The 25,039-nt window shown below is 45.3% G+C and overlaps 4 protein-coding genes across 4 annotated transcripts; 1 reads left to right on the top strand and 3 right to left on the bottom strand.

Moving 5' to 3' along the window:
* Positions 1-14,474: 14,474 nt before the first annotated feature.
* LOC135703911 (histone H2B) lies at positions 14,475-14,863 on the bottom strand. Its single transcript, XM_065225280.1, has one exon. It carries the CDS (start codon positions 14,847-14,849, stop codon positions 14,475-14,477), a length of 375 nt encoding a protein of 124 aa, XP_065081352.1. The 5' UTR covers positions 14,850-14,863.
* Positions 14,864-20,876: 6,013 nt separating this feature from the next.
* LOC135703920 (histone H4) lies at positions 20,877-21,239 on the bottom strand. Its single transcript, XM_065225290.1, has one exon. The coding sequence runs from the start codon at positions 21,209-21,211 to the stop codon at positions 20,900-20,902; it is 312 nt and encodes a 103-aa protein (XP_065081362.1). The 5' UTR covers positions 21,212-21,239; the 3' UTR covers positions 20,877-20,899.
* Positions 21,240-23,286: 2,047 nt separating this feature from the next.
* On the bottom strand, positions 23,287-23,775 carry LOC135703902 (histone H2A). Its single transcript, XM_065225271.1, has one exon. The coding sequence runs from the start codon at positions 23,722-23,724 to the stop codon at positions 23,350-23,352; it is 375 nt and encodes a 124-aa protein (XP_065081343.1). The 5' UTR covers positions 23,725-23,775; the 3' UTR covers positions 23,287-23,349.
* A 207-nt stretch (positions 23,776-23,982) lies between these two features.
* On the top strand, positions 23,983-24,371 carry LOC135703910 (histone H2B-like). Its single transcript, XM_065225278.1, has one exon. It carries the CDS (start codon positions 23,995-23,997, stop codon positions 24,367-24,369), a length of 375 nt encoding a protein of 124 aa, XP_065081350.1. The 5' UTR covers positions 23,983-23,994; the 3' UTR covers positions 24,370-24,371.
* Positions 24,372-25,039: the final 668 nt, after the last annotated feature.

The raw sequence follows: 25,039 nt of genomic DNA, 5'->3' as shown, positions 1-25,039 counted from the left end.
CCGTAGCCGATGAGTTAGGCAAATACTTCGCGGAGCTTTCGGCTATTCCCGGATACAGCGAGAACTTCCGTCGCCGCAACAACGCCACACCGACCTCCATAGGTAACTTCAACGTTCCGAATGATAACAATAACACCAGGATAAATGGGGTTTTCTCATGGGAGGAGCTGAAATTTGCACTCAGCAAGAGCAAGGGGAAATCAGTGGGTCCCGACGAACTCGGGTACCCTCTACTATCACACCTACCGATCGAAGGGCAAGTCCTGATGCTCGACCTGTTCAACAAGCTCTGGACCACCGACTCCTATCCAGCATCCTGGAGGGAGAGCCTGGTTATTCCAATCCCGAAGACGAGTGAAAACACGAAGGACACGACGAAGTTCCGGCCCATCGCACTCACTTCCTGCATGAGCAAGGTCTTCGAGCGGATGGTTAATCGCAGACTCAGGACATTCCTGGAGACCAACAATCTTCTCGACCATCGACAACACGCCTTTAGGTCAGGATTCGGCACCTCTACCTATTTCGCCACACTGGGAGACGTGCTGAAAGACGCCTTCGACCAGGGACACCACACTGAAATGGTCTCACTAGACATCTCTAAGGCTTTTAACAGGACCTGGACTCCGGCTGTACTTGCCAAACTCGTCAGCTGGGGACTTAACGGACACATGGTCCACTTCGTTCGGAACTTCCTCACTGACCGTATTTTCCATGTTGCTATCGGAAATGAAAAATCCAGGAGCTTCCAGGAGGAAACGGGGGTCCCCCAGGGATCAGTGATCTCCGTCACACTCTTCCTTATCGCGATGAACGGAATCTTCCGCCAGTTACCAAAGAACATCCGCATCTTCGTGTACGCCGACGATGTCCTCATCGTGGTAACGGGGCCCACCACAACACGCACCCGGAACCTCACGCAAGCCGCGGTCTCAGCCGTAGTAAAATGGGCCCAAACTGCCGGTTATCAGCTCTCTGCCAAAAAAAGCATCAGATGCCACGTCTGCCCTTCAAGACACCGGGTCAACGGGACCGCCATTAAGATTGGCGACCAGGCTATCCCCATCAAGAAATCCATTCGTATCCTGGGGGTACTTGTGGACCGCACCCTCTCCTTCGTGCCGCACTTCAACCAGGTCAAAAAAGACTGCCGAAGCAGAGTTAACCTGATCCGGACCATCTCCAGGCCCCATCGCACTAATAATCGGGCAGTTCGCTTCCGGGTAGCGCAAGCTATCATCGATAGCAGGCTGCTGTATGGAACAGAGCTCACGTGTATCAACTCTGAGAAGCAGGTTGAGATCCTCGGTCCAACCTTCAACAGCAGCATCAGGATAATCTCTGGCCTTCTACCTTCCACCCCCGCTGATTCCGCTTGTGTTGAAGCAGGGGTTCTACCCTTTCGGTACCGCATCATTAACGCTACCATCTTCAAAGCTGCATCCTTCGCCGCCAAGACAGCAGGAAACGGCAGAATCTTCCTCCTCGACGAGGGGGACAGAATCCTGCAGACGATCGCCAGCATTGACCTCCCCCCAGTGGCTAGGACCCACTGGAACGGAGAGAAGAACTGGCTCTCTTCCAGCATTCATATTGACTATCACATAAAAAATCGATTTAAAGCAGGAGACAACTCCGCGGCCCTCCGTCGCACAGTAATCGAACGCCTCCGAACCCATTACGCCGAACACACTCACCGGTACACCGATGGTTCCCGATCCAACACGGGCGTTGGCATCGGAGTATCCGGAAGTGGCATACTCGCTAGCAGCAGCTTACCACAACAATACTCCGTTTACTCGGCCGAAGCGGCCGCAATCTTCCATGCGGCCACGTCACCAGCAAACCAGCCAATCGTAATACTAACTGATTCCTTCAGTGCTATCCAAGAGCTAGCTTCAGCAGTTCCCACCCACCCGTGGATTCAACCTACCATCGAATACGCCCCGAGCAGCACCATTTTTACATGGATCCCCAGTCATTGCGGAATACCTGGTAATGAAGCAGCAGACAAACTCGCTGGAACTGGACCGGCGGGTCCGAGATTCACGGACAAAGTCCCCCTTCCAGATCTCCGGCGATGGATCAAAACAACCGTACAGAAAGCCTGGGCCGACCAGTGGTTCAGCACTCGAGAGCCTTTCATCCGGAAGATCAAAGGAACCACGGAGGCATGGACGGACCTCCCGAACCTCCGGGATCAGAGAGTGCTCTCAAGGCTGAGGACTGGCCACTGTCGGTTTTACTATAACTTCGGCGGCGGAGGTCCCTTCCGCAAAAGCTGTGCCATCTGCCCTCTCCCGGCCACCGTTGAACACGTCCTCTGCATCTGTCCTGAATTCCAGGACCTCAGGGAATCCTATGGGATCACCTCCAGCATCCGGAACCTACTCGGAGAGGATTCAGCCGCTGCAGACGCCCTGCTAGTTTTCCTCAGGGAAGCTAACCTATACCATGAGATCTAGGAAAGCCATAGCTGTTATATTCGTTTGTATACTCGTTCATTTGTTTATATGTTTAATTTCTTCTGACTGTCGGGACGGCACCGCACGGGATGAGCCTTTGGACCTCGTCACGGTGTCGTCTCGTTCAGTTTTGTGTTATTCATTTTGGACTTGTTGTCGTCTTCGTGAAGAGCCAGGAGAGCTGTCACCTTACAGCCTCAAATACTGTCATAATGATATTTTGATCATGTTAGTTACAAGAAGAAGTTGTAAAGCGTGTGTTTTAATGATAAATTCTGCAATTTCACATACAGTGCGTTCCAATAAGTGATTTCACGATTCCTGAGTGTTCATTCAGAGTGAGCGCTCACGAATCGTAATATCGCTTGTTGAAGAGTACGGCCCCCCGAAGCGTCAACCCTGAGCTGGACCACTCTCGCTCTCATCCACTCATGATCATCACACCATCACCGAAACAAGGACTGGAACGAAAGAGAAGACATTAGGTACGATATCACGATCGCTCTTATCAACCGTTGTGGCGTGATAAGAAGGAAAGCTGATCGTGGGATATTCTCGCACGGGAGAGGAAAACATCGCAGGATTGTCGGCTGTTGAAGGCCTTCGGATGAACTGCCTGGATGTAGGTCGGATCAGTATCGCCTAGGTCACGGTGAAGAACGGGTGCTCGACCCGCACGTCGGAAACCAATTTTTAATGTGTTTAGTATAAGTTCATTTAAGTTAAGAATAAACCCATGTAGTGTCCGTAGAATTAAATGTCGTTGTTTGCGTGTAATAAAGTGTAGAGTTTTTTATAAGTGCCCATTGCTTCGCATTTTTAAAGAGTGGCCGTTCGGTGAAGAAATTCGATGGCGTTGAAGTTCTGCTACCACGATTGAATGTGGACTATGCATGCCTACTTCCCCTTGTTCGTCGGAAGTCACCTCTACTGCTCGATGTTGGTTTGGCTGCCTCGCTCAACGCCGCTATTGAAGGAAAGGGCGAACCGGTAAGCAAGCAGGAACCACACATTTTGGTCCTTCGAGCCGGATGGTGGACCATCTGCGTGCTCTGGAATACTCCGTCGGCACTGGGTCGACGCTGGTTTCGGCCATCGCTTTCGAACGCCATTGCATCACCACACACTACACCATCAGAGGTCACCGCACTCTGCAACAATTGCATGGGAGCCATCGCACTTTGCACAAAGCCTGATCGCTTGGGATTTAGCGTCGCATGGATTGGAGCGCCATCGCGGTTTCTTAGGCTCGATTTGGCTTGGGACAGCCATTTGGAATTGAATTACTGGAAACGAGTTTTGCATGCAACGAAATTGATAGGCCACTGCATGATAGCCAAAGCACGGACGGTCTGTGCTGACGAATACCCGGAATTGGAAATCGTTTTTTGGATCGCTGGACTGGCACAACGCCTTCTTGCTCAGGTAAGCTAAGATAGTGCAGTATATGTCCAGTCGAATCGGACCCTACAACATACTAACGCAATTTTTCGACGTGTTTTCTGGACCTGCGATCATCAACCGACGGCAAGGGAAGCCGTCCTTCCAACCACACATCGGAGCCTACGAAGTACTGGTTTTTCGTCTACCGATTACCTGGAACGGCAAGTTTCACCAGTAGCCACTGTGGTATCAGTGGGGTTGCATCCATTCATCAAGCCATCACGATAGGACTCGTATGGCAACTCAACTGCGTCGGCATTTTGGAACGAAGAGGCGTCATCATCTTTAGTTTTCTCGGGTGAGTGAACTTTTTTAGTGTACTGCCGAAGCTAGAAATAGATAAATACACAATTTTGAATGGCACCTATCCTCTTCGCTTTTCCATCCACTTGCTGAGCCCTGAAAGATCGTTGAACGATCTATTTGCGAATCATTTACGTTCTGGTTTTGGATATTCGGACTTAACCGGGATTGTACTGCTGTTGGTTATACGAGTAAGTTGCCTCAGTATATGCCCGGCCGAAGCCGACTTATTCGGTTACTACACCATATTCTCTCTCCTCGCTTGCATCTCCGCTTCGCCACCTGAGTTATTGCGGCATTTCGGTGAATTGTGTGACGTCATACGACTTGTTTGGGTTGATCATCTTTACTCGATTGAACTGGAGCACCACTATTCGTTTTCTCGGGTAAATTAATGCAGTATATGCCTAGCGAAGCTAGGTCAACTCGCAGCATACTACACAACGCTTCTCTCTTTGGTTCCCGATTATCGTGACATATTACCATGCTACCTACCGCTACCAAGAAGCCACCGTCGATGAGGGCATTGACGGCTCGTTTGAAGGAAATCAACCTGTCCTTCAACGATATTTTGCGGTTTGTGCAAGCGTTTAGAGAAACCAACACCGCTACTGAGGTTGAGGTACGCCTGGGTAAGTTGGATCAACTTTGGGAAAGTTACAGTGAGGTCTTAGTGGAAATCTTCGCCCACGATGACTACAAACCGGAAAGTGCCACGCTAGAGAAGGAGCGTACGGAGTTCAGCGATCGCTACTATGAAGCGAAGTCGTTTTTAATGGACAAAGCCAAGGATTTCCAGGGAGCACAGGCATTGGAACAGTCCATGCGAACAAGGGATGCTTCGGTGCACGGATCCGTTGATCACGTTCGTCTTCCACAGATCAAACTGCAAACTTTCAACGGTGACATCGATGAATGGCTTAGCTTCCGTGATTTATACACGTCACTCATCCATTGGAAGGTGGATCTACCAGATGTGGAAAAGTTCCACTACCTTAAAGGGTGTCTGCAAGGGGAACCAAGGAACCTGATCGATTCTCTACCCATCACGAAGGCCAACTACCAGGTGGCCTGGGAATCATTATTGCGCCGGTACAATAACAGCAAGCACTTGAAAAAGCGGCAGGTACAGTCGTTGTTTAAGCTGCCTACGCTCTCCAAAGAATCTGGAACTGAACTGCACACTCTTGTGGAAGGCTTTGAGAGGATAGTGCAGACTCTCGATCAGATTATCCAGCCAGCCGATTATAAGGATCTTCTGCTGCTGAATATCCTCACTGCTCGACTGGACCCTGTTACACGAAGGGGGTGGGAGGAGCTATCTGCAACGAAGGAGCAAGATTTGCTAGCGGATCTGACTGAATTTCTGCATCGTAGAATCCAGGTATTGGACTGTCTACCATCGAGGTCTGTTGACACTAGGGGTGTTCAGCAGACACAATCACAACAGAAGCAGAAATCATCATCGGTGAAGGCTAGCTATGGTTCAACCCAAACGTCTGGGGGACGCTGCGTGGTCTGCTCAACAAATCATCCGCTTTATCAGTGCAACGCTTTCCAACGGCTGGAGGTTTCAGACAGAGATGCTCTTCTGAAGACACACTCGCTCTGCCGGAATTGTTTCAAGGCCGGACACTTGGCTAGGGAATGCCAATCCAAATATTCTTGTCGGCACTGTAAGGGTCGCCACCACTCACTGGTGTGTTTCAACCCAAAAGGAGATGGTGATAAACGGGTATTGGCTGCTGCTGGATGCAACAAACCTTTTCCTCCTGAAGATCCATCGAAATCTCGTTCCAGCCAAGTAGCTAGCATGACAGCTACGAATGCATTGGTGTCTGGTACGGTCCACCAGCATGCATCACAGGTACTGTTGGCAACGGCTGTCGTTATAATTGAGGATGACAATGGCTGTCGCCATCACGCTCGCGCTCTTCTGGACTCAGGGTCGGAGAGCAATTTTATCACTGAGCGATTGAGTCAGCTGATGAAGGTAACTCGCGACCGAGTGGATATATCGGTGCTCGGGATCGGACAAGCGACCATCAAGGTCAAACAAAGGGTACACGCATTGGTGCGCTCACGAGTGTCTCAGTTCTCACGTGAACTAGACTTTCTGGTTCTCCCGAAGGTGACGGTGAACCTGCCAACAATCAGAGTGGATACGAATGGATGGTCGCTTCCAAGCGGAATTAAACTGGCTGATCCCGCATTTTTTGAACCGAACGCAGTGGATCTCGTTCTCGGTATCGAACACTTTTTCGATTTCTTCGAAACTGGTCGAAGAATGTCCCTGGGAGAAGGTAATCCAGCTCTCGATGAGTCCGTATTTGGATGGATAGTAAGCGGTGGTGTCTCTGTTCCATCTCGCTCTCTCCAAATCACATGCAATGTATCGACACTGGATGAGTTAGATGCATTGATCTCTCGTTTCTGGTCCTGTGAGGAGGTTGAGTCAGGCAAGGCTCACTCGCCGGAGGAAACACGGTGTGAAGACATCTTTGTCAGCACAGTACAACGAGGTTCGGACGGTCGGTACACCGTCTCACTACCGATGAATGAAGACGCCGTCTCACGGTTGGGCGAGTCAAGGGACATCGCATACCGGCGTCTCCAAGGAACGGAACGCAGACTGGCTAAGGATTCATCGCTTCGGAAACAATACAATGCGTTTATGGAGGACTACATCAAGCTCGGTCACATGCGTGAGGTGGTTGAAGCGGATACGGAGTTGGATAAACGGTGCTTCCTCCCACACCATCCAGTCATCAAGGAGGCAAGTACCACCACCAAGGTGAGGGTGGTTTTCGACGCGTCGTGCAAGACATCCAACGGAGTATCACTCAACGACGTGCTAATGACAGGGGCAGTCATTCAGGAGGACCTTCGATCCATTACACTCCGCAGTCGGACAAAACAAATCATGCTTGTGTCGGACGTTGAGAAAATGTTCCGACAAATTCTTGTTCACCTACTGGAACGTGCATTGCAGTGCATTCTGTGGCGCTTTTCACCTGCGGAATGTGTTCATCTGTACGAGCTCAACACCGTGACATATGGTACTAAATCGGCACCTTTCCTGGCGACAAGAACGCTCAAACAGCTAGCCTTGGATGAAGAGGCACAATATCCACTCGCAGCGAGAGCGGTTCTCGATGACACCTACATGGACGATGTCATTACAGGGGCGGACGACGAAGAAACAGCAACCACATTGCGGGTACAGCTAAACACAATGATGTCAAGTGGTGGATTCAAGCTGCGGAAATGGGCTTCGAATTGCCCAGCGGTGCTGGAAGGCATTCCGGAGGAAGACCTGGCGATTCGGTCGTCAGAAGGGATTGTTTTGGATCCAGATCCCTCAATCAAAACACTGGGGCTAACTTGGATGCCAGTCTCCGATACTCTCAAGTACCAGTTTTCAGTTCCTAGTCTGAACCCTGATACACCGCTCACTAAACGATACGTGCTGTCAGTAATTGCCACACTGTTTGACCCTCTGGGGCTGTTGGGAGCTGCCATAACATCGGCCAAGATATTTATGCAACAGTTATGGGCATTACGTGACGGACAAGGTCAAAGGCTTGATTGGGACCAGTCGCTACCATCGACGGTGGGTGAGCCCTGGAGAAAATTCCACGAACAGCTACCACTGTTCAATGAAATACGCATTGACCGTTGTGTCATCACTTCGAATGCTGTCTCGACGGAGATCCACTGTTTCTCGGATGCCTCGGAGAAGGCGTATGGAGCATGTCTGTACATGAGGAGCCAGAATGTCAACGGAGAAGTGAAAATTCGTCTTCTTACCTCCAAATCAAGGGTAGCGCCGTTGAAATGTCAAACAATTCCCCGACTGGAATTGTGCGGGGCGCTCCTTGCGTCAGAGCTCTTTGAAAAGGTTGCACAATCGATTCGGTTCAAGGGAAAGTCGTTTTTCTGGACAGATTCCACCTGCGTTCTGCGTTGGATAGAAGCTCCTCCAATGACCTGGACCACCTTCGTTGCAAACAGAGTTTCAAAAATACAGTCCATTACCCAGGAATCTCAATGGCGACACGTTCCAGGAATTCAAAATCCCGCAGATCTTATCTCCAGAGGGATTTCACCGGAAGATATCGTGAACAATTCGTTCTGGTGGCAAGGACCGAGCTGGCTAGAGGAAGAAGAAGGTCAATGGCCAAGCCTGCCACATAATTCACCAACTGGAGAAGGAGATGAAGAAAAAAGGCGGACTGTAGTTGCTGCACCAGCTTCTGTATTCGCCGAATTCAACCAAACGTACTTCAGCAAGTTCTCGTCCTACACAGATCTTGCTCGTTGTACAGCATATTGGCTGCGTTATATGAAGCTTCTACGAACACCGCGAATGGAGAGGAATTACCCAGCGTACCTGTCGTCGGCAGAGCTGAAGGAGGCGGAAAACACCCTGGTCCGCTTGGTACAGAAGGAAGTTTTCGAGACAGAATGGAAGGCGTTGTCCAAAGGGGAGGCAGTTGCGAGAGGATCGGCGTTGCGGTGGTTCAATCCATTCATATCGACGGATCAACTAATTCGGCTTGGCGGCCGTTTGAAGCATTCCATGGAAACGGAAGAAACCAAGCATCCGGTTGTACTGCCAGCACGGCATCTATTCACTCACATGCTGCTACGACACTACCACGAGCGACTGCTACACGCTGGACCACAACTACTGTTAAGTGTTGTAAGACTTCGCTTCTGGCCGTTAGGAGGAAGGAGTGCGGTGAGGAACATAATCCACAGATGTCAGACGTGCTTCCGCTCGAAACCATCGTCAGTCCAACAACAGATGGGGGATCTACCATCGTCACGAGTCACGGTATCTCGACCCTTTTCACGGACGGGTGTGGACTACTTTGGTCCAATCTATGTAAGGCTCGCTCCAAGGCGTCCGGCAGTCAAAGCCTATGTAGCGATTTTCATTTGTATGTGTACCAAGGCTGTGCACATGGAATTTGTCTCGGATTTGTCAACCGACAGATTTCTTCAGGCTCTGAGACGGTTTATCGCCAGGCGAGGGCGGTGTACCGATATTTTCTCCGACAATGGCACCAACTTTGTCGGTGCACGGAATAAGTTGCAGGACTTCCTCAAGTTGCTCAAGAACAATGAACACCGTGAAGTTGTCACCAGGGAATTAGCCAAGGAAGGAATACAGTGGCACTTCAACCCTCCGAGCGCGCCACACTTCGGTGGCCTATGGGAGGCTGCAGTTCGGTCGGCTAAAACCCATTTACTGAAAGTCGTAGGAGAAGCACCAGTATCCCCGGAAGACATGAGTACACTGCTCACTCAAGTTGAAGCATGCCTCAACTCTCGCCCTCTCACTCCCATGTCAGATGACCCGAATGATCTACAGCCATTAACGCCTGCTCACTTTCTGGTTGGAGAATCACTGCAAGCGTTTCCCGAGCCAGACTTTACGGACGTACCTCTCAATCGACTCAATCAATGGCAGCTGACCCAGCGAAGGCTGCAAGACTTCTGGAAGCGCTGGCGAAGAGAGTACTTGTGCCAGCTTCAAGGACGAGCAAAACGATGGAAACCAGCTGTTCCCATCGATGTCGGAACGCTAGTCATCATTAGGGATGAGAATCAACCTCCTATGCACTGGAAGATGGGGCGGATAGTCAAGGTACACCCCGGTGAAGACGGAATCGTAAGAGTGGTCACCTTGAAAACCGCTACAGGACTACTAATTCGTCCGGTGGAGAAAATTTGTCTTCTACCGATCCAGGACGACAACGATGATCCGGAATCAACAATCCGGAACAAATGAACATCCTTCCTATCCCTATCCCGCGAAGAGGTTTTTTTCTTTTTATTTGCAGAAATTTCAGAACTTTCTGGGTGGGTGAGAATGTTGAAGAGTACGGCCCCCCGAAGCGTCAACCCTGAGCTGGACCACTCTCGCTCTCATCCACTCATGATCATCACACCATCACCGAAACAAGGACTGGAACGAAAGAGAAGACATTAGGTACGATATCACGATCGCTCTTATCAACCGTTGTGGCGTGATAAGAAGGAAAGCTGATCGTGGGATATTCTCGCACGGGAGAGGAAAACATCGCAGGATTGTCGGCTGTTGAAGGCCTTCGGATGAACTGCCTGGATGTAGGTCGGATCAGTATCGCCTAGGTCACGGTGAAGAACGGGTGCTCGACCCGCACGTCGGAAACCAATTTTTAATGTGTTTAGTATAAGTTCATTTAAGTTAAGAATAAACCCATGTAGTGTCCGTAGAATTAAATGTCGTTGTTTGCGTGTAATAAAGTGTAGAGTTTTTTATAAGTGCCCATTGCTTCGCATTTTTAAAGAGTGGCCGTTCGGTGAAGAAATTCGATGGCGTTGAAGTTCTGCTACCACGATTGAATGTGGACTATGCATGCCTACTTCCCCTTGTTCGTCGGAAGTCACCTCTACTGCTCGATGTTGGTTTGGCTGCCTCGCTCAACGCCGCTATTGAAGGAAAGGGCGAACCGGTAAGCAAGCAGGAACCACACATCGCTGATTTTGACACACTGAAAGCGAAATTGACAGATTGTATGTGTCCAGCACATACTTCACAACCTTTTCTTGTTACTTTATTTTCATTATAACATCTAATGATTTAATAATTCAGAAAATCAATTTTTTATAGCAAGCAACCCTGGAGCTACCTAAATCAAAATTATCTAGGTATTAAGGATACGCTACATTAGTCGAAATCATAAATTTGTTGGTTGGAATTTGATTTCTATCTGCATAGGTAGCCCCATTTACTTGTTAACGTTAACAGGAGTATGGATGAAGAATTTTGAGTTTGTGCGCTGAGGTACCTACGGGTATGAATATAAAATTTGTTCCTCGCTAACCGTTGTTAACAGCAAAGGAATTAGTACCTGGTCGGATACGTGGAGCGTTTAAAATTGTAAGACCGCCTTGATTTGCTTTGGTTTTAGAGTTATGATTTGTTGAAAAATTTCGTATATGCCGTTTCGAAACTTTCATCTTCATTTTCTGTTATTCCAAACTTTTCTGAAATGAATCGGAATTTTTTTCAAGGAATTTCGGTTTTTTAAAGTGATTCAGTACTTTCTGGAATGATTCAATACTTTTATGAAATGTATCAGAACTTTTCGAAATTATTGTGACTTTTTCTGAAGCGATTCAGTTCTTCCGAACATTTCTGACGCGATCTAGCTCTTGCGGAACTGATTAAAAACTTTCTGGATTAATTCAGTGCTTTCCGGAGGGATTCCAATCTTTTCTGAAGTGATTCAGTACTTTTAGAAGTAATTCCGAGTTTTACTGAAGTGATTCATTACTTTCTGAAATGATTGAGTACTTTCCTGAACTTTTTTGTAGCGATTATGTACGTCCGAAACCAGTTTTGATGTGATTCAGTGCTTTCTGAAGTACATTCAACTCTCCACAACTTGATATTTCATAAATCGGATTTTCTATAATTCGATGGATTCAGGGGTCCCTTAATTTTTCCATGCATCACACTCTCCATAAGTCGATATTTTCCACAAGTCTACCCAACTAACATTTTCAGCTTTATATGAGAACTTTTCCAGCGTTGTGCTGTGAAGTAGCTGAAAAAACCATTTTCACCGGGCTGATATCTTACGACGTGCCCAGCCCACCGTTGTCACCCGATTTTAGCGATATGGAGGATACATGGTACTTTCAGCCGCTGCTGCGATTCGTGCTTCATTCGCCTTCCCCACGTTCCGTCTTTCATATGCACTGCACCGTAGATGATACGCAATACACTAATCAGCGTTTTGTAGATATTCAACTTAGTGGTGCGGTTAACTTTGTTCATCGGAATCCCTCCGATTCCCTGTCATAATGCGTCTTTGAATTTCCCTGCTGGTGTCATCATCGGCGGCTACCAGTGAGCCAAGGAATTATGAGATGAGAATTTCCTGGAATGTCTGAGATTATGTCCATGGGAATTCTGACGAGGAACTTCAAAAGCAGTTCTGAGAAGAGAATTCAAGACACTTTCTAGAGATTATTCCAAGGTAATCCTGAAGAGTTTACCAATAAAATTCTATTGAAAATCCTGTGAGAATTTTTCGGAGATCTATGGAGGCGAACATAATTGAAGTTTCGTGATAATTGTAGAGGGGATTCGTATCCCAATCCCAAAGTATCGCAATCTTAGACACTCACCTATATGCGTAAAAAAGTGTTAAAACGTCTTTAATGCTTTTTTTTATGTAGGCCTGTTTGTTTGTAAAACATTGGTCATTGATTTCTTGGGCAGCATTTCTCAATATTATGAAATGCAAAACATTACCCGTGAAACCCTCTCCCTATAATGCTCTATTTTTAAGACTCAGCTTGTATGATTTATTGCTTCAAGTTTTCAAAGCTTTAGTGTTCGATATAAATTCAAAACTAACTATTGCGAAGGATATGTCGCCGAGCCAGGCCTCTTTCTAATTGGAGCCCCATCGCCTAACCATTAATACGGCACTGATTACTATGTTCATTAGGACCGGTCAAGCTTATATGGTAGATCACAACCCCCGACTCCCCATATCGCTTTTGATTAGTATTGAGGTGCCCAGAAACTTTTCCGAATTTAAATGAATTTAAAAATGTGATAACTATAACATTAATATTTGATACAATACAAATATAACAATAACAAAAAGTTATCATAAAGAAAATAAAAAAAATAATAACTATATAATAAAAAAAAAAACGAAAAATAAAATAAAAATAAAAAATCTAAATAATTAATTTTAAAAATAAGGCTAATTTCATGGTCTGTGATCTGTGGTCGTCGGTTCTATGTCTAGGAGCGTTACATACAGACGCTGGTCTTTAATTATAATTAATAGATGGATACAAACATTCACTTATGCACTAGCGCCACGTATTGAATGAACTCTCAACTAATCTGCTCATCGTTCATACGGTCTTGGTCATCTGACCAACATCGCCGAAAACAGAAAACTTCTAAATGGCTAGGATCTCAAGATATAGCATAAGCTAGAGGTACAAATGCGCATTAGTGCCACGTGGTAAATAAATTCTCAACTTGTCTGCCCACTATCAAATGAAGAACTTTGTTCCAGACAGCAATTCTCTAGGTGGCCGAGATCTCAATATATAGCTTATACAAATATTGCTATGTACACTAGCGCCACGCTGGGAATAAATTCGTTACTAATCTGCCCACCGTCCGGATGATCTTAGTGACTGGAACAACTTTATCCAAGATAACAACTTTCTAGATAGCTCGGATCTCAAGATATAGCTTATACAAATATTGGCTTGCACACTAGCGCCGCGTAATGAATGAATTCTCAATTAATCTATCGACCGTTCAAAAGGTCTTAGTCACTTGAACAACTTTGCCGAAAACAGAAACTTTCTAGATGGCCAGGATCCCAAGATATAGCTTAAGCAGAAAATACACATGCACACTAGCGCCGCGTAGAGAGAGAATTCCAAACAGCTGTCCACCAACCATAAGGCCTTGATCCAATAAATAACTTTTCCCAAGACAGTAACCTTCTATATGTCCAGGATCGCGAGATATTCCATGTTGGAACCAATTAGGCCAAATCCCGTCTGTTACGTGGACGCCATATATGTATGTATGTATGTATTCTAGCACTTTACCACCCACCGTTCCGATTATACAATCGCACCACCCAACTTCACACAGTGTTCCCAAATGAACAGCTGGGAAATATTGCAAAATAATTTAGCATGACTTCTAAATCGAATAACTTTCTTATTTTAAGTTCAATTGGAGTGCTGCCTTCAGCATTAATTTTCAGGAATAGTTGTTCTATGGAACATTAGGTATGGACTTGCTTACTCTTCTTAAAAGTACCCATTATGTTCAGCATTTAGAAAAGTGGTTTTTCCCATATTGAGAAAGTAGAATTTTCATATAAAAATGTCAAATCGATGTTGAATTTTACTTTAGAGGTGGGGGTAAAATGGACTAGGGTTGGGGTAAAATGCACATTCAATGGTCAGGTGTTGGGTCATTAGGCCGGTACGTTCCGCTGAATGGATTATTAGCACAGGTGGCTCCAAGAGGATGTCACGGTTGTATTAACTTGAAATAAGTTTTCTAGACGATACAAGTATCTGCCCATTTTCCCCCCACCGCCCCTACATTCAAACTAAAAAAGTTATTATCTAAATTGAACTCTTTTGCACTGAAAATTGATTTGTGGCCCTGAAAAGGGCCGATTGATTGTTTAGTTTGGTACGAATCTACTTGGAGCTGGTATATTTGGTGACAGCCTTGGTTCCTTCCGAGACGGCGTGCTTGGCCAACTCACCCGGCAGCAGCAGACGGACAGCGGTTTGGATTTCGCGGGAGGTGATTGTCGACCGTTTGTTGTAGTGAGCCAGACGGGACGACTCAGCAGCGATACGTTCGAAGATGTCATTGACGAAGCTGTTCATGATGCTCATGGCTTTCGACGAGACTCCGGTGTCCGGGTGGACTTGCTTCAACACCTTGTAGATGTAGATGGCATAGCTTTCCTTCCTGCGCGTCTTCCTCTTCTTCTTATCTCCCTTGACGATGGCCTTCTGAGCCTTGCCGGACTTCTTTGCGGCCTTTCCACTGGTTTTCGGTGCCATAGTAAAGCTGTTGAGTTGGGTAGAGAAACACTAATAATTTCACTTAGTTAGTTAGTTAGTTTAAATGATCTTTATTTTAGTTTAACTTGGACGATTACCATATAAATTTTTTACTAAGTGATTTAATGATTTCTTCATCTTTAGGTATGGGCAAAATTCAAAATTTGTTTTACAGAATTAGTCCTAGACTTAGTACACGGTCGACCACCTTGGTGGGATTGGTTTGTTTTGTTTTTAGAATTTGAAGAGAAACTACTTAATACTACTATTTACAGCTTAAAACTAACCTACTCTACTATATACACTTAACCTACTATGTACAAATTGCTTATTAAAGCATGTTCAGAAAGATTGCATTTTTGAATAAATTTAGTTGTCATATCATCAATTTTGGAATCTACTTTGGGAATTTCTGCCTCTTGATGGAGGTCTGCTATTCTTGTGTCGAATGGACGATCTAGGATCATCCTCAACACTCTATTCTGTGCAACCTGGATTTTGTTCCTGTGGGTCTGAGCGCACGATTCCCACACCGGGGCGGCATAGAAGATCGCGGGGGCTATGATCTGTTTGTAAACAGCCAGTTTGTTTTGCCTTGAGAGGCGGGATCTGCGGCAAATGAGCGGATACAAACACCTAACCAAGGCGGAGCACTTAACTAGGGTTTTCTCTATGTGCGAGCGGAACAGGAGCTTCTCATCGAACAACATCCCGAGATAAGTAACATCAGTGGACCACTCGACCCTTGTACCATCCATTATTACGGTACAGGAGGGAGACGGTTTAAGTTTTAATGATTGTCTGTGAAGGAACATGATCGCTTGGGTTTTCGAGGCGTTGATTTTGATTTTCCACGTGGTGGCATAATCAGTAAAGGTGTCAAGGCATCGTTGGAGCTTGTTCGTAATTTCACGAGGCATCCTACCCTTGACAGCTATCGCGGTGTCATCTGCAAACAGAAAGAACACGCAACCGTCTCCTAGAGGAGGGATGTCCGACGTGTAGATGCTGTAAAGCAGTGGTCCCAGCAGACTCCCTTGCGGAACACCTGCTGGGATCGGAAATTGTCCCGAAAGGGAACTATTCAACGACACCCTGAACGACCTTTGCTGGAGATAGTTACGGGTGATTTTCACAAGGTATGGTGGAAAGTTAGAGTTACAAAGCTTGTATATAAGTCCGTCGTGCCAGACATTGTCAAACGCCTTTTCGACGTCTAACAAGGCCATGGCTGTGGACTTGGATACAGCTTTGTTACTTCGGATGTTATTCATCACCCGCACTAGCTGATGATTGGTGGAATGCCCCTTGCGGAACCCGAACTGTTCCGGAAGAAGAATGTCATGTTCCTCCACAAACTTGTTTAGTCGGCTGAGGATCAATTTTTCGAACAGCTTGCTCAGCGCTGAGAGCAGGCTAATCGGTCTGTAGCTTGACGGTAGTGAAGGGTCTTTCCCAGGTTTGCGGATCGGGATGATTTTTGCCACCTTCCAGATGCTTGGAAAGTAGTGCAGCTCCAAGCATCTGTTGAAGGTGGCAGCTAGCAGCGAGTACACCCTCGGGCTGAGATTTTTCAACGCTAGGTTGAATATTCCGTCAAACCCGGGAGCCTTCATGTTCTTACTGTATTTCAGCGCTGAGCAAATTTGTTCCTCTGTAATCCGTTCTTCTGGAGCGACGGCACAAGGGGAGGCATCTAACGTCAGGACGCACTGCGCAACCTGGTTCTCGAGTGGACTTGGGATTTTAGAGCCAAGCAAATGCGACTGGGCAATGTGCTCCCCAATCGCATTGGCCTTCTCTTCGTTGGTGATAAGCCGTTCGTCATTGACTCTAAGTGGTGGAATGGGCTTGGGGTGAGACTTCAGCACCTTGGCAACCTTCCAGAATGGTCTGGAACGGTCGTCCAGGTTCTGAACGAGCCGCCCGAAACTCTCGTTCCGGATTGAGACCATTCTGGAAGCGATCTGCCGATTCAGATCGACCATTTCGTATTTACGCTGCAGATCCCCAGTCCGCTGAAACTGGCGTCTACGAACATTTCTGAGCCGAATCAAGAGTTTGGTGTGGGAATCAATTGCTTGAAACTTACCCCTCACAGGAACTCGTCGAACGCACTCTTCGTCAGCCACGGATATGGCTTGATGGAGACCCTCCAGGGCCCGGTCGATGTCATCCACTGTGTCGAGCGGTGGGTTGTCGTCGATGTGGCGGTCGACCACGCGTCGAAACTGAACCCAGTTGACTCGATGGTAGTCCTTCCGCTGGCACGGTGCAGGGGCCACGTTGTAGCCCAGCTCGGTCAGCACCGGTTGGTGGTCCGAACTCAGGTCGTTGACGGCAACCGGCTTATAATTTCACTTAGACGATGGTGTCTCGTTTTATACCCGTAGCATAACAACCGAAGCTCGTCCCCTTTTCTGTATTTTGCTACCCACTGTATGCATTGTACCCTCCTTGTATTCGTAACATGCTGCAAGACACAGGCAAAAAGAACCCTAGTGTTGTGTAGCTGAAACGGCATTATATTAAACTAGGTATGCAAACGTTTCACAAAGGTGGGAATTCTTCAAAACTGGCCTGATAGTATTAGGAACTTAAAATAATAATTAAACAGTTCAAATGAACTAAAGTTGAAAAGACGCATCTGTGTTGTTTAAACATTTATACATGTAAACCACACACATTTAAAAATTATTTAATGTCAAAAAAAAAATACACAAACGTGTTAACATCAAACATTTTCTGTCAATGCAAAAAAACATTGCGCCATTTTTAGGATAATGTAATGTTAAACTCCTTGTAGTGTCTTATTGCTTGAGTAGTTAAATATGAAATTATCAAAGGTTATATGTATTAACTTGACAAACTTGTCGATTTGGTTCGAAATTCAATTGACACCCAAAAGCTTTAATCAAAGTTCCTAACCAACGATAAAAACTTTAAGAAAACAGTTGCAAACGAAAATGTCAAATTCAGCGAGATAATAGGCATTCGGATGGCGTTGGAAAACTCTGACATAATGAACACGAGAATAACTTATGGTAAAGAAACATTTCAGCTGCGAATCAGTAAGAATCTCATCTCACTATCAGAGAAGGACCAACTTGAAGATAGTAAAAAGAAGGGCCTTCAACAACGTATAAAAGCAGTTTGATTTCAATAAGCCATTTGAAAATTTATAGTTTTGCCGATGTTGAAGACAGTTCACAATCTCGAATCCAAAATAAAAATAATAAATATATATTAAAGAGTCGAAAATCAACCATAGCTAGATAGTTTCCAGTATGCTATTTTACAAAACGCCTGCCGAAAGAAATATGTAAAAATCATAGAATGGATAATTGTATTCGCCTGATTTTCGATTACACACCCGAGCATCGTAAATGTTTTTTTTTTTATTGTAGAAGCATTTCAAATTATTTATTTATGTTTGTATTGAATGTCACTAAGCATAAAGGAGTATGTCTTTTCTTATTCGGTATGTTTATTTTTGATTATTATCATGATAAAATTGCTGCAAAAAGATCATTTTTTTTAATTGCGTTACATTAAATTTAATTCAATCGCTTTTGTATAAAACCGCTTTTCATTGTTCGGGTTCATTTTGTTATTCTGAATGTAGCAAATTATTCCCTCTTATCGAACAATATCATGTTGTTCCGTTTATTTTAATTTATTTACTTTTCTTCCGATTCCAATTTAAACTTACTATTTATACTATATACATCCTATATTGACCAAATCTAGCAAAGCTTCCTTTTTTTAAAGATTGGCTTCTCTTACCTGGATCCCGATTGTCCATCCGTGGTCAGTATCTCTACTACCAGTTCTTTTCGCTTGGTTCCATCGAATTTACATTTACAATCCGTTAGCTTTGTTTTTCTTCGAGGATGCCAGAGAAGAAACGGTTTCCGTTCGGTTATATTCCTGGTGATCAGGCAAACTATCCAATGCCGTCAGTGACACAGGTACATTTGGTACTACCTTTGTTATCCCGTTTGTCTGAACCTACCAAACCAGGCGTGATTTCAGCTATGCGGATGGAACAGTATATTACAGCAAAATTAATTGATTTAATTCAATCTCCGATGGTATGATCCTGTAGGATTTCATTCTCAGTTTGAATCTTATAAAAACATTGTAAACATTATTTAGGAACATCAGGAGAATAAGGATTTACTTACCATTCTTACCGGTGCTACATTTCTGTTCATATTTGCTATTTGTTATTGAATAAAGCAGGGGGAACGACACTTCAGGATTATCCCATTTTATCCAAACCTCTCATATAATTTTCAACGTGCACAAAATTTCAATCCATCCTATCTATTCTTTCTATTCCCAACTTATCCCTTCTGCATGCACACAAATTGTCAAGCAAGCCGTGCAGTTTCTCGAAGTTTTCAGGTCGACCGCGAAGCACTCTGCCATACTCACTGTCAGTTTACAACCCTCTCCACAACAAACACCACGTATGTTAGCTGACCATGCCGGTAAAAAATCGGTGCGATAACTAAAAAAAGATGACGGACCATTCGTCTATAATCGGTCTCGGGGGCAAAAAACATCAAGTGCATCACGGAGGAGACGGCAACGCACATCCATTTCCCGGACTCAAACCGATCGAATTCGACGGATAAGAGCCCGGGTCTCTGTGTGTTGTAGCATGGAAGTTACCGAACAGGCGCGAAGCAACTGTTGATTTCGTTTGAACTGCTGATTCTAGCCCCGGGAAAAGCCTTACCAATGGAACCCCCTACGACAAGCAGGTGGAAAAGGAATTCAGGTCGTTTTTTCCACTCGGCCCAAGTTTTACTCGTCTCTGCTGCTGGTCAAGGGTTCGGATAAGAAAGAGCTAATGGTGAAGTAAGACACCCACCGGGTGATGTATTTCTGTGCGAGAATATTGCGGATCAAATTCCCGTCCAAATACAGCTGGGAATATTAACTGGAACCTTGTAATCCATCGCCATTACCCGTTCATCCTACTGTGCAGTTTCGACCTTTTCGGTGCAGAACCGTTTTCTGCACTTGAGCTGTGAGCTTTGATTATTATAGTTGGGCGGTGTCCCGAGCGGTGTCCATTAATTCCGTTTCGCTAAAAATCAATATGTTTGACCCCCCCCCCTTTGGAACAAAACGGTACACTGAAAATGACCCCCCTCTATTTATTACGCAACGCTCTATAAACCCCCCTCCCCCGCCTTTTCATTTAATTAATGTATGATTTCGTTTTGTATTTTTTTATTTTTAGTTAATTAATTATATTATTAATATTCAAAACAAAAACAAAAGATCAGCGTACCATCGTGTACCTCCTTTTCAAAAGTTCAAGATAGCAAAAATCTCAATTTATAAAATTAAAACAGATCCATTTTGTAAAGCAAGATTTACTGATGATAGCCTTCGTTGTCGTTGCCAAAAGCGTCAAAAAAGACCTGTATTTTCAAACTTTACATCAAGAAACGAAAAAAAAACAAAATGTTCTCTTTTTTACGCAACGCAAAGCTTTACTACTCCTCCCCTATGTATAATTCGTAACGATATAGGTGACCCCCTCTCCCCCTATAAGCGTTACGTAATTCATGGACGCTTCATTGCAGCAAATTTTTCTTCTTTTTACACCTATCCTCTTCGCGTTCAGACTCGTATCCCTCTGAAATTTTTTAACATCCCTCACATCACATCAATTGCCTGATCTATTCCCATCTATTTTTTCTATCCCTGCTCTATTTTCGTCAACACGGCACACTCAAAAAAATCCCATCAATTATGTTTTTCCCCGAAAATCCCAAGTAATTACTAGACTGAAAAAATACATCCAAATGAGTGTCGTTCCCCCTGGAATAAAGCCATTACTTCAACAACACGTAAAACATAGTTTTCTTATCACAAACTTGAAAATATATGCAATTTGACAGATAATCTCAATTTATTCACCACTACTGCTGCAGCACCATTTAAAGTTGCAAATTGAAATCTCTCTTTTAATTCATTTTGTGGCCCTGAAAAGGGCCGGTTTTGTTGCCAGAGTTGATGATGCTGATTTAACCTCCGAAACCATACAGAGTGCGTCCCTGACGCTTCAGAGCGTAGACAACGTCCATGGCCGTGACGGTTTTACGCTTAGCATGTTCAGTGTAGGTGACGGCATCCCGGATCACATTTTCAAGGAAAACCTTCAGAACACCTCGGGTTTCCTCGTAAATCAGACCCGAGATACGCTTTACACCACCACGACGAGCCAGACGACGGATGGCGGGCTTGGTAATACCCTGGATGTTATCACGCAGAACCTTGCGATGACGCTTGGCACCTCCTTTACCGAGTCCTTTGCCTCCCTTGCCACGTCCAGTCATTGTTTATGCTGTTTGATGCTGTCTTCGGATACGGTTGAAACGAATGTGATGCTTTTTCCGACCATGAATGCCTCTTTTATACCCACTCGGGGGTTAATTTCTTCTTGCTAGTCATTGTTCTCTTGTTCTTCCATGATTTGTGATTGGTTGAACATAGAAAAGGTATGCTATAAAATAGAGGGGAAGACGGTTCACATTTTTATTCAACAACATCGACTCATCGTTTTCGCATCGAAGATAAGCATAATGGCTCGTACTAAGCAGACTGCTCGTAAATCCACCGGAGGCAAGGCTCCTCGCAAACAGCTGGCCACCAAAGCCGCTCGCAAGAGCGCTCCAGCCACCGGAGGAGTGAAGAAGCCTCATCGCTACCGGCCAGGAACCGTCGCCCTGCGTGAGATCCGCCGTTACCAAAAATCAACCGAACTGCTGATCCGCAAGTTGCCTTTCCAGCGTCTGGTCCGTGAAATCGCTCAGGACTTCAAGACCGATCTGCGATTCCAGAGCTCGGCCGTCATGGCCCTGCAGGAAGCCAGCGAGGCCTATCTGGTCGGTCTGTTCGAAGATACCAACCTGTGCGCCATCCACGCCAAGCGTGTCACGATCATGCCAAAGGACATCCAGCTGGCTCGTCGTATCCGTGGTGAACGCGCTTAAATCTCTCCGTCACAACCTCACAAAACGGCCCTTTTCAGGGCCACTACAAACATTCCACAAGAGAGTTAAGAATGCTTTCAGCAAGCCAGGTAGGGCTGCAGGACACATGAACACCAACAAGATGAACGCATATTGCACATCGTACAGCAGTTGACCGAACTTGATGATTTAGAAAAAAAAAGTTAAAGTCATAACAAAGTTTCCGTAGGAGAACCTGCGGAAGGATTTTTACTGTATGATTCACCCCTCAATAGATATTGAATTCGAGTACCCAACAAACAATTTGATTTGATCAACAGCTGAATAAGCCATTTTTAGGTGAAGAAGCTTGTTTTTGTATTCAGGCAAACATTCAATGTTTGTTTGGTAGTTCAGACCGAACGTGTGTCCTGGTGGGACGACTTCCCAGCCGCTGACTCAGGCCAACCGAGCACGTTAGCCTGTGTGTTTTTTTAGGACTCTGTACCACGAGGAGGTGCACCGGTGTTACTCGTATGGTGTCGCAGCGCTCGCTCGCTCGACCCGTATACGAACGTACCGTACCGTGCGCCAGTGGTGTGCAGGGCCAGTCTGCGATGATTTACCAACCCGACCCATACGCAGCAGTATCATGCTTGCTGTTCTACATAAGATATACCCAAACCAGTGTTTTATGTTTGTTGCTCTCGAAATCTTCAAACCAAACCCTAGGAAGGAGATCACTCGGCTCGTTGATCGATGAAGACCGTAACTAAATGCGCGTAAGAAAGTGAACTACAGGACACATGAACACCGACAAATTGAACGCATATTGTATATCGTACAACAGTAAGATAAAAACATTTTTGATGCCTATACAATACATAGCTTCTTCAGAACTAGCGGTTCGAGGAAAACCTCTTTTGATGTTAGTCAGAAAATTACTCAATTTATTATAAGCAAACAGTTCACTTCCAAAGTGAAGATTAATATACACTTACCGGGATCCAGTTAACCGATGTCAAGGAGTTATTTCAGTTCCAGGGTTACTACTGTTGATGTTTTTGTATTTAATGGGACCTAAACGTAACGATCATTCATTCCAGTCGGGTTACTACTGCCTAATCAATCGTTCTAAATATCACACCACACTTCAAATTGAACATTACGCTCACCACTATTGATCACCACTCTTGAACTTTAATCTCAGCCGTCATCTGCTCTTTTCCTGTTAATTAATTTCTTTCCACTGCATCAATTCACGCCAAAGGTCCAATAATAACTGCCCAGAGCAATCTAATCTTTGGTGGTATTTATATGAATTAGTCAACAAAGAAAACACGTTTCATCTCTAATTTTACTGTGCAGAGGCGGACCTCATAGGACAAAAAAATTCACAATGATAATATGACTTCATTTCGATCATAAGAAATGCCAATACAACAAACTCTTTAGTTGGGAAAATCAAATTGGTCGTCCTGAAAAGGACGGTTTTGTATGTTGGGTGCGGTCTCCGATTAAATTTAAGCCTTCTTCTCAGTCTTCTTGGGCAACAGGACGGCCTGGATGTTTGGCAGGACACCACCCTGAGCGATGGTCACTCCGGACAGCAGCTTGTTCAACTCCTCGTCGTTGCGAATGGCCAACTGCAGGTGACGTGGAATAATTCTGGTCTTCTTGTTGTCACGGGCGGCGTTTCCTGCCAACTCCAGAACTTCAGCGGCCAGATATTCCATCACGGCAGCCAGATAGACGGGAGCACCGGCACCAACGCGCTCGGCGTAGTTGCCCTTCCTGAGCAGACGGTGAATACGACCGACTGGGAACTGCAATCCAGCGCGGCTCGAGCGGGACTTTGCCTTTCCCTTAACTTTTCCTCCTTTGCCACGGCCAGACATGGTTCGATGTAGTAGGGTAGATTACGATGTGAAAATGAAACGAACAGTTAAATGCTGAACTTGTACTGATGTCGTTTTAGCTCGTTGACAATGCTTTTATACCTGCGTCGAGCAGCATATCATGAGTATAAGGCGGGTAGCATAACACTGGTTTTGAGTAAAATACATAAAAGGGGACGAGTGTCGTTTATACCCGTAGCATATAAAACGAGACACCATCGTCTAAACGAAATTATTAGCGTTTTCTCTACTCAACTCAACAGCTTTACTATGGCACCGAAAACCAGTGGAAAGGCCGCCAAGAAGTCCGGCAAGGCCCAGAAAGTCATCGTCAAGGGCGACAAGAAGAAGAGGAGGCAACGCAGGAAGGAAAGCTATGCCATCTACATCTACAAGGTGTTGAAGCAAGTCCACCCGGACACCGGAGTCTCGTCGAAGGCCATGAGCATCATGAACAGCTTTGTCAATGACATCTTCGAACGTATCGCTGCTGAGTCGTCCCGTCTGGCTCAGTACAACAAACGCTCGACGATCACTTCCCGCGAAATCCAAACCGCTGTCCGTCTGCTGTTGCCGGGCGAGTTGGCCAAGCACGCCGTCTCAGAAGGAACCAAGGCCGTCACCAAATATACCAGCTCCAAGTAGATTCGTACCAAACGAAACAATCAAACGGCCCTTTTCAGGGCCACAAATCAATTTCTAGTGTAAAAGAGTTGAATTTTGAATGCAATTTTTGTAATTTTGGGTGTACATTTTATAATGTGCAATTTAAGTAAGTGCTGTTGTGTTTGTCATTGAGATTTCATACTTATGGATTTTAACAACATTTCCTGATTTTTTTGTTGAAGACTGTACTCCAATTGAACTTGAAATAAGAAAGTTATTCAATTTAGTATCCAAGCTAATTTATTTTACATTATTTCACAGCTGTTCATTTGGGAACACTGCGTACATATTGGGAGGTGGGATGGCAAAATCAGAACGATGGGTGGTACGGTGCTACAATAACATGCATTTGGGAGGGATATCTGTTTACTGACTTAAACATAGAATATCACCAGGTTCAGGTTACAGAAAAACGATAATAAGGGTATTTGTGGAATCAAGGGGACGTATAGGGACCGGAAATCGATGTATTACGCCATTTTGAAACCCAAGATGGCGGCTTTTGGTTACAGAAAACTGGAAAATACTGTAAAATACCCCACAATATAGGTATTTGTGGAATCGTGGTGCCGTGTAGGGACCGGAAATCGATGTATTACGTCATTTTGAAATCCAATATGGCGGCTTCCGGTTACAGAACACTGCTTAA

Source organism: Ochlerotatus camptorhynchus, unplaced genomic scaffold (assembly GCF_037179485.1).
Source record: "Ochlerotatus camptorhynchus isolate MF236.1 unplaced genomic scaffold, CSIRO-AGI_Acam_v1.1 ptg000222l, whole genome shotgun sequence".
In the NCBI taxonomy this organism is placed as follows: Eukaryota; Metazoa; Arthropoda; class Insecta; order Diptera; family Culicidae; genus Ochlerotatus; species Ochlerotatus camptorhynchus.
The sequence above is the reverse complement of the archived record's forward strand: the minus strand, read 5'-3'. Positions and strand labels throughout refer to the sequence as shown.